The sequence below is a fragment of the Brassica oleracea genome, chromosome C5, assembly GCF_000695525.1.
Source record: "Brassica oleracea var. oleracea cultivar TO1000 chromosome C5, BOL, whole genome shotgun sequence".
NCBI classification, from domain to species: domain Eukaryota; kingdom Viridiplantae; phylum Streptophyta; class Magnoliopsida; order Brassicales; family Brassicaceae; genus Brassica; species Brassica oleracea.
Genome location: NC_027752.1, coordinates 16,074,358 through 16,084,089, shown reverse-complemented (window position 1 = coordinate 16,084,089; position 9,732 = coordinate 16,074,358). Strand labels below are relative to the sequence as shown.

The window sequence follows — 9,732 nt, the reverse complement described above, 5'->3', positions numbered from 1 at the left end:
GGGGGGGGAGGGCTGACGTTAGCATGATTGGGCAGTTTGGTGTTGGTTTCTACTAGGAATGTTAAAATGGTAAAACCCACCCTATTTAGATCCACCACATTTAAACCTATACCCGTTTAGACCCATTTAAAAATAGGTCTATTAGGGGTACCCGTTTAGATCCACAAATTTTGTACTAACCCATCTAGACCCATTTAGACTCATTTAAACTATTGTTGATTTAATTTTTAATTGTTTTAACTTTATGGTTTTTAAAAAAATTAAATGAAACAACTAAAAAAATTTGGTGTTGGTTTCTACTAGGGATGTTAAAATAGTAAAACCCACCCCATTTAGATCCACCCTATTTAAACCTATACTCGTTTAGACCCATTTAAAAACAGGTCTATTAGGGGTACCCGTTTAGATCCACAAATTTTGTACTAACCCATTTAGACACATTTAGACTCATTTAAACTATTGTTAATTTAATTTTTAATTGTTTTAACTTTATGGTTTTTAAAAAAATTAAATGAAACAACTAAAAAATTTTGGAGTTGGTTTCTACTAGGGATGTTAAAATGGTAAAACCCACCCCATTTAGATCCACCTCATTTAAGATCCACCCCATTTAAACCTATACCCGTTTAGACCCATTTAAAAATAGGTCTATTAGCGGTACCCGTTTAGATCCGCAAATTTTGTACTAACCCATTTAGACCCATTTAGACTCATTTAAACTATTGTTGATTTAATTTTTAATTGTTTTAACTTTATAGTTTTTTAAAAAATTAAATGAAACAACTAAAAAATTTTAACTGATTTTTATTATATAATCGCAAATCAAATTGTTCTAGTAAAATCGTAAAATCAAGTTTTCTTCTAAAACCACAAAATTGTTTTTTCCGCTAAAACCGCAAAATCCGGTTTTCTCGCCAAAACCGTAAAATCGAGTTTTCCCACCAAAACCGTAAAACCGAGTTTTTCCACCAAAACCGTAAAATCGAGTTTTCCCGCCAAAACCACAAAACCGAGTTTTTCCGCCAAAACCGTAAAAATCGAGTTTTTCCGCCAAAACCGTAAAATCGAGTTTTCCGCCAAAACTGCAAAACCGAGTTTTCCCCCCAAAACCGTAAAAATCGAGTTTCCCGCCAAAACCGCAAAACCAAGTTTTCCCGCCAAAACCGTAAAAATCGAGTTTCCCGCCAAAACCATAAAATCGAGTTTTCCCGCCAAATCCGTAAAACCGAGTTTTCCCGCCAAATCCGTAGAAATCAAGTTTTCCCGCCAAAACCGTAATACCTAGTTTTCCCGCCAAAACCGTAGAACCGAGTTTTTCCACCTAAACCGTAAAAAATCGAGTTTTCCCGCCAAAACCGTAAAATCGAGTTTTCCCGCTAAAACCGTAAAATCGAGTTTTCTCGCAAAAATCGCATAATCATATTTTTCCGCCAAAACTAGAAAATATGTTTTCCGTCAAAACTAGGCATGGGCATTTCGGGTATCGGTTCGGTTCGGTTCGGGTATTTCGGGTTTCGGGTAGTTCGGATAGGGGCTAGAGGATCCATTTAGTACTCGACCTATTTTCGGTTCGGTTCGGTTCGGATAGTTTCGGGTTCGGTTCGGTTCGGATAGTAAATGTAGGAACCGGAAAATATCCATAAAAAGTTCGGTTCTCATTTGGATCCGGTTCGGGTTCGGATAGTTCGGGTAGTTTGGATAATTTGGATAAAATATTGGTTATTTAAGGTAAAATATCAAATAATTAGGATGATTTAGATAAAAAATTTGGATATTTCGGATTACTTTGGATATTTCGGATAAAAATATCCGGATAGTTTCGGATACTTTCGGGTAGTTTGGATACTTTATAATAATTTAGTTATCCTCAACTATTTTCAAATATTTTTAATAGAATTTTAAATTAAAAATATATATTTAGTGATGTTATATGTATATATAATTAATATTTTTATATATTCGGGTACCCGTTCGGTTCTCGGTTCGGTTCCGGTTCGGTTCGGTTATTTTGGATATAAAAATATAGGAACCGTTCGGGTATTTGAGGGTATTGGTCCGGTTCCGGTTTCGGGTATTTCGGTTCGGTTCCGGTTCGGTTCTTCGGTTCCGGTTATTTTGCCCAGGCCTAGTCAAAACTATAAAATCCAATTTTTTTTTGCCAAAACTGCAAAATCGGATTTTTCCGCATAAATCGTAAAATCAAATTTTTCGCCAAAACTATACAATCACATTTTAAGTTAAATGGGTTAACATGATCCCACTAATTTTAAGTAGAACCCATTTAATAAATAGATCTTGACAAAACTACCCATTTAAAACCCACTTAACTAAATGGATCTAAATGGGCATTTATATTTTTTCTAAACCCATTAAAAACCGACCGGTAACAAAACCCATTATAGGATCCCTGGTTTCTACTCTGCTTACTTGGTTGCTGTCAAGGTCATTGTAACCACCAAGCACAACGATGATGCTGTACGTGTGGGAGTCTCAGGCTGGTGGGTCTTTCACCGTGACGAGAGACACCTCTGGGGAGAATCTTGGTAGGGGTACGAAGATGGTCGTCCACCTCAAGGGGGACCAGTTGGAGTACTTGAGGAGAGGAGGCTTAAGGATTTGGTCAAGAAGCACTCTGAGTTCATCAGCTACCCAATCTCCCTATGGATCGAGAAGAGTATTGAGAAAGAGATTAGTGATGACGAGGATGAGGAAGGAAAGGTGGAGGAAGTAGATGAGGAAAAAGAAAAGAAGAAGATTAAGGAGGTTTCTCACGAGTGGGATTTGGTGAACAAGCAGAAGCCTATTTGGATGAGGAAGCCCGAGGAGATCACCAAGGAGGAGTACGCTGCTTTCTACAAGAGTCTTAGCAACGATTGGGAAGAGCATTTGGCTGTGAAGCACTTCTCCGTTGAAGGACAGCTCGAGTTCAAAGCTATCATCCTGTTTGTTCCCAAGAGAACTCCTTTTGATCTCTTTGACACTAAGAAGAAGCCTAACAACATCAAGCTTTACGTCCGCCGTGTCTTTATCATGGACAACTGCAAAGACATCATCCCCGAGTGGCTTGGCTTTGTCAAAGGTATTGTCGACTCTGAGGATCTTCCTCTCAACATACGTTGCAGCAGAACAAGATCCTTAAGGTCATCCGCAAGAACCTCGTGAAGAAGTGCCTTGAGCTCTTCTTTGAGATTGCTGAGAACAAGGAGGACTACAACAAGTTCTACGAAGCGTTCTCCAAGAATATGAAGCTCGGTATCCACGAGGACTCTCAGAACAGAACCAAGATTGCAGAGTTGCTCCGTTACCACTCGACCAAGAGCGGCGATGAGTTGACCAGCCTCAAGGACTACGTGACAAGGATGAAGGAATGCCAGGAGGATATCTTTTACACAACCGGAGAGAGCAAAAAGGAGGCTGTGGAGAATTCACCGTTCCTCGAGAAGCTAAAGAAGAAAGGGTATGAAGTTCTTTACATGGTTGATGCAATCGATGAGTACGCCATTGGGCAGCTCAAGGAGTTTGAGGGGAAGAAGCTAGTCTCTGCAACCAAGGAAGGTCTGAAACTTGAAGAGTCAGAGGACGAGAAGAAGAAAAAGGAGGAGCTAAAGGAGAAGTTTGAAGGACTGTGCAAAGTGATCAAGGACGTTCTTGGAGACAAGGTCGAGAAGGTTATCGTCTCTGACCGTGTAGTGGACTCACCGTGCTGTCTGGTAACAGGTGAATACGGATGGAGAGGATCATGAAAGCGCAAGCGTTGAGAGACAGCAGCATGGCTGGTTACATGTCGAGCAAGAAGACGATGGAGATTAATCCAGAGAATGCGATCACGGACGAGCTGAGGAAAAGAGCTGAAGCCGATAAGAATGACAAGTCCTTGAAGGATCTTGTGCTTCTCCTCTTTGAGACTGCTCCTCTCACTTCTGGATTCAGCTTAGATGAGCCAAACACTTTTGGGAGCAAAATCCACAGGATGTTGAAGCTTGGACTGAGCATTGATGACTGATGAGGATGGTGCTGTTGAAGCTGATGCAGAGATGCCTCCACTTGAAGATGATGCCGATGCTGAAGGTAGCAAGATGGAGGAAGTTGATTAAGTGTTTCCCAGCAAGTGTTAGTTAAATGGGTTTTTTCGACTTAGCTGTTGTTACCTTTTTTTTACGGAGTTTTTTTCTTAGAGTATCATTTGCTTTTTGTACGAACTATATGTCTATTGCTCATAAGTAAGACTTCGTTGCTACCTAATCTAATTTGAATGTGATAATAGTGTCCTCCTGTGCAAGTCAAGGCATTGCCTATCGCATTTCTTGGTTTCATGACACACAAGTTGCAGTACTCGTATGATTTTCAAGAATTGATGTAGAGGCTTGTGTACAAGAAGTACCTAGAGTGAAGAGAAGGAGCACTGTAATAATAGTAAATGTTTAGCCTTATGTGTGATAAGGTAGGCAGACAAATCAGGAGACTAAACATATCTCTTTGCAGTCGTGCTTTTAGGATTCTTTGCATTGCTGCTCCAGGTTCTCTGCTTAGTAGAGTCACTGGCCACTGTAATAGCATTGTAGCGAGTTGTTTTTTGAAAACAAAATGTTGGTTTTCTCGGAAAGATGCTCTGAACAGAATCGTGTTGATCTGTAAGTGCAGTAGTGGTGTCTCTTTTATCATTTTGATCTGTTACTGTGCCGCTTTAGTTACTATATTTAGTTTCACTAGCTTTATGTTTAGCTAGTAGCATTCTTCAAATAACAAAAACACAAAGGTTAAAGCAAATCCGTAAGACCAATTAACTTAAGACATAGGTTAAAGCAAATCCTTGCTTGCTGTTTTTCAGGTATCTTCAATACATTGCTTACAAACTCCTCAATACATTGCTTACAAACTAGAAACTCAAGTCATTGACATTATTATCAGATAAATATTATTAGTGGGGACTTTGTTTGGCTCTAGGGTACTTCTAATCATCTTATTGACTGACCGTTTTGTCGTTGCGTTCATCATCTTATATTTTACTCATTCCCTTGTTTACGCACTTCCACGAGGAGCAATAGTTGCTTCACATTGAAATTGAGCTTACGTAAATATACATAAGTACAGGCCAAGCTTGTACCTCTTGGCTGGCTTTGGTCACGAGCTAGAAGAAAACTAGACCTAGATCTACCACAACGCTAGATCCCAACAATGTACGAGTGCTGTTGCGGGTGTACGAGCACAAGTCAACAACCGAAAATCGTGAGAAACAATCTCAAATAGATATGACAAATAAAAGTAGTAAAAGTTTCACAATAGACTCAACGACCACGTTTTCTTCGAGGTTCAACAAGGTTTTGCAGCTAATAAAAGCAAAAGACCCAACGTCATCAACAGACTTTTAACAAGGATTTTTACACGACACGACAGAATAGTCGGCACATTCAACTCTTACCCCCAAACCCAAAAGTCTACTAATATACTCAAAAGATTTTATATTATAAAAGTCAAAAGGAGAACCACAAGGGCAGGGTAGATAGATATAAAGCAGCTTCCTTTTGATATTCGTCGTCATTATCACATCCCCACTTTACTTTACAAACCCACCTGCACCTTCCTCGTGGCTTCCAGGAATCTCCTTCTTCAACTTTGGCTGAAGTCAAACAAAGTCTCCTCTTGTTAGTTTATGACTTGGAACACTTTCTTTCTATAACGAAATCTCAACTACTACTAACTAACTTGCCTGGTTTTGAAGAGCTGTTATTGTGGACCTAAGCAGATCATCTCCTACTATCCCCCGCAGCTTCCTCACAAACTCTCCTCGGGTCATCTTCTTTTCCTGCACAAGATTTTTTTTCTTAAACTCTCATGCACTTCTCAAAATGTATTATGGCAAACTCGCTCGGATCAGATTTCTACCCTCAGTTGTTGGTAATCAGCATTGATCAAACACATGTCCTTCTCTGCAATCTTAGGTGAGATTGCTGCAAACAGAGTAGGAAACGGCATCCAAGGAGATTTGGGTTTCGTAGTGCTCGAACCCACACTGTTTGCGCTCCCTGAACCTCTCTCAGGCCCCTGTTTTCAACCAAACAACCGATGTATAGATGTTCAATTCCTTTGGTGACAACATCTCACAGAAAAGGAAAATAATCAAAGGACCAAACTGACGTTTGAGTCTACCTGCGGAGGAGGAAGATCCTTGGGTCCTTCCAAAGTGACACCCGAGTTATCATGCCTAGCAACCATATTACCTGCAGGAACCAGTGTATGTCATCGACTTCTTATATGCACAAAATAGAATTTAATGGATCGAAATACCCATTAAACCGTGAGTATCTCCATCCGACCCCCGGATGATTCAATCAAAGACGTGTCTCTTGAAACCAAACGTGTTCAATAACACCGGAGGTCGTTAGGTTTTATCACACATGGATCCTTTTTTTTTTCTTTATAAATTTATCAGTTGAGACCTGAGCTTCAGCCAGATCTCTAAGCTGTCTCCCTTTTTCAATGCGTCATCAGTTATAATTTTAATTTGTTGAACAAGTTCATATGGTGAGGAATGAAAAGGGAACAAACTAATCACCTTCAGCATTGTGGGGAACAGACAGCTTGAACCTAACAACAAATTCAGGGAAAATATGGGTATTCATATTGATGTTCCAGACAATGTAATTTTTCGGATTCTCGACATCATCAACTCCATTGTCATACTCTTCTCCACCAGAGAAAAACTGTGCTTTATCACCACGAAGAAGCTCCATGTTCCCCATTATTACACGGCACAAAACCATGTACCGTACTCCATTTTCGTCAATATCACAGTACCTCGCACTGTAAACAAGCTTTTCAGCAAAGTATTTATTGGAGGTGGGAGCTTAAAATACATGAACTAAGAAATAGAAAAGAAGAAACTACTATGAGGCAAAATCAGTGGCAGAGAAAGAGGAACCTGAAGTAAGGGCAGTCTGCAGCAGTTAAATGTATCCCAACACCATAGATAGACTTTCTAATAAATGCTCCCCCAACTCCAAGTCCCTGCATCATAATCCCAGATAGAACTTCCCTCTTTGCAGGTAGCCATGCGTATCTAACGTTTGCATCCCCTCGATGTTTCTTAGTGATCTCAACCTGCTTCTGGAAAAGCTCTAGACGAGCATCAGCAATCTCACTGGAGAAACGACCCACATCCAGCACCGCTACATGCCCCAGAGAAGCTGTACCCACTGCAAACATCTTTTTAACTGCATCTTTATCAAGTCCTTCGGCTCCAGCAGGCTTGACTGCTATAGCATCAGTCTCATCCCATTTCGAAACAGCAGGTTCAATCCTGCGGCTGCAGCTATCCTCGGCTGGATCATCATCCATACTGTCACCAGATTCATCACTGCACTCCTCCAAATTCAACCTCGGCTCCCCAGCATTAACATCAATCTCAAGGCGCAACTTGATATCATGCGGGACATATTGTTTTGAATATTCCACGCACTTGTGATTGCAGCAATCATTCCTTTCGTCACTCTCGTAAATTTCAGGGAAAAAACATTTGCCTCCAATGTCGATCCATGCAAGCGGAGTTTTTGCCCCTGTTTCCAAATCTAGCCTATGCATGTGCAAGAAATCCAAAAGAAAATGGTGACCACACCACTCGAACTCAATTGCAGCCCTCTTTTCGTTTAGCTCATCTCGGATGGTAGAGATAACATGATCAGGCAAATCATTCCAGTCACCCTTCTCGTAGATCATAACACGCTTTGCAATTCCGGTCTTCTTAAAATAAGAGTAGTATCTGACCAGCGACTTCCCAGATAGATTCTCGTAAGCACCTTCCAATTTCCTTCTTTTGTCGGGAACTTGGCTCTGCGGGTTCGGTGGAGGAACATCTTGCAGCTTTGCGCACGAAACTCCAGTAACATATGCAGCATAGCTTGCTGCGCGTTTCCTCTTTTTACCGAAACCATCTTCGCGCCTACTATCCAACACCTTGACGATCTTGGTGTCCATTTCTAGCTATTAACAATGCTAAACCTATAACCTTGAAAGAAAAAGTCAACTGTAACTCTTAACTCGCTATCAGTCCTAAAGATAGTGCCTTGCCGACAGCATTAAAGAGCACTGCACAAAAGAAATGGGAATGCATAAGATGCTAAACAACAATATTACAAGTAGGGGAAATAGAGTCCATGAAACACTTCTCACAGTTAACATAACAAACAAACAAAAAGCAAACAAGATAAAAAAAATCAGAATAAATTTAGGAGGCTACAACCATCATGGTACAGTTTACATCAGTTAGCAAAGGCATGAAAAGAGTTTGTCCTCCATTAGATAATCTCATGTGGTGAATACAACAAGCAGCGTACTCATTTAAAACGCAGTACGTTTATGGTGTGTTTTTACAAAAAAAAAAAGTACAGGAAACCATAATAACAAAGACGATAAAAACATGCAAATCTGCGAACTCAATCATGAGCTTTGAAACTCACTCACCCAACGGTAACAGTTAGATTCTGACGGGTAGATACAAGTGTGTTCATCTTCTTTGTCATAGAAATAAACACAATCAGAGAAGAAACGCCACCGACTTTACTACAGCCGTCGGCAAGAAAGTTCCTGCAACAAAGAGTCAATCGCAATTTCATCGAGATTAGAGACTTGAAAGATCAGATCGTGGACAGAATCATACGAATCTAAGCCGATCTACCGGAAAACAGCTTTAAAACCCAATCGAAGAAAATCCGATGAAATTCGAGAAATACAAAAAAACTAAGAGAAAACATGCGATGAGTTTATGACGAAATTAACCTCTGAGGAAATGTTCAGATCGATCGCTGAGGCGGCGGCAAGGGTTTTCTGCAAAAAGCTACAATTAGAGAAGATGACGAGCTTTATAGAGAAGAAAACCCTAAGCCGGCGATGAGGAAGAAGAAACTGTTTCTGAGGCTGAGAAGACTCATTATATTCGGCGATAAGGAGAAGAAAAAGAAGCTTTTAAGTCGGCCAACCCCTCTGAGTCTTCCTCTCCTGACCAAAATTTGCTTGGACGAAAAGCAAATCATTTGGGTTTCTTTAAAATAATATGTCGGTCACGTATTAAATGTGAACCTCGAAATATGATTGGGTGGTGATGTATTGATGAGGCGGTCAACACACGGAGATAGATGGGGTCGAATAAATAAATGGAATACATTCATCATGGATGTAGAAAAATATAAATAATGTAATTATTGAAATAATAGAAAAACGTTTAGACGGAGACGGACGGATAGACGGGAAAATGGTTTATTCGTACCCGAAATAGGAGTCGCTGAGAAAATACATATTCTAATTTTTACTACATGCCAAAACATATCTTCACTAATCAAAAATTTGAAATTCATGTCTAAACTAAGAGTCGATAAAGAAATATATATCTCAACTCCTATTGTATGCCAAAACATACATTAACTAATCAAAAATTTGAAATTTATACCTAGTATTTAGAAGTCAACGCTAATCTCAATATGTACTATTATTTGCGAAGTAATTTTTCGCAACGGAGCTTTCACGTTAAAAAATAAAAAAGCTAAAGTCTATGTTATCCTTAATAAAAAAATTTATATATATTCTATTATATAATAAAAAAAATTTTATATTAAAAATCTTATATATTTAAAAAAAAATAATTATGATGATTCTTATATATTGTGTTGTTATCTTAAAATAATATTTTACTATTATAAAAGTAAAAAAATTAAGCGAAGTGATTTTTGCAATATTATATTT

The 9,732-nt window shown here is 39.3% G+C and overlaps 1 protein-coding gene and 1 pseudogene across 3 annotated transcripts; one reads left to right on the top strand and one right to left on the bottom strand.

The window, feature by feature from the left end:
• Positions 1-2,331: 2,331 nt before the first annotated feature.
• LOC106344631 lies at positions 2,332-4,183 on the top strand (annotated as a pseudogene).
• Positions 4,184-5,259: 1,076 nt separating this feature from the next.
• Positions 5,260-9,031, bottom strand: LOC106295021 (inactive poly [ADP-ribose] polymerase RCD1-like). Of its 3 annotated transcripts, none has more exons than XM_013730778.1 (8): positions 8,773-9,031; positions 8,458-8,580; positions 6,920-8,082; positions 6,554-6,801; positions 6,136-6,218; positions 5,884-6,042; positions 5,708-5,803; positions 5,260-5,617 (listed from the first exon to the last, which is right to left on the bottom strand). In XM_013730778.1, exons 3-8 carry the CDS (start codon positions 7,969-7,971, stop codon positions 5,555-5,557), a joined length of 1,701 nt encoding a protein of 566 aa, XP_013586232.1. In that variant the 5' UTR covers positions 7,972-8,082; positions 8,458-8,580; positions 8,773-9,031; the 3' UTR covers positions 5,260-5,554. The 3 variants fall into 3 exon arrangements, with proteins under 3 accessions (XP_013586232.1, XP_013586233.1, XP_013586234.1); XM_013730779.1 differs by having other exon boundaries at positions 5,262-5,617; positions 6,148-6,218; XM_013730780.1 differs by lacking the exons at positions 5,260-5,617; positions 5,708-5,803; positions 5,884-6,042; positions 6,136-6,218 and adding an exon at positions 6,383-6,469.
• Positions 9,032-9,732: the final 701 nt, after the last annotated feature.

What these genes read in the sequence shown, in the direction of transcription:
- LOC106295021 (XM_013730778.1), bottom strand. Translation starts at nt 7,971, where the DNA reads ATGGACACCAAGATCGTCAAGGTGTTGGATAGTAGGCGCGAAGATGGT. An exon ending in CTGATTACCAACAACTGAGG is followed by an intron (nt 5,804 to 5,883) that starts GTAGAAATCTGA and finishes AATCTTGTGCAG; the next exon opens with GAAAAGAAGATGACCCGAGG. An exon ending in TAACAGCTCTTCAAAACCAG is followed by an intron (nt 5,618 to 5,707) that starts GCAAGTTAGTTA and finishes GTTTGACTTCAG; the next exon opens with CCAAAGTTGAAGAAGGAGAT.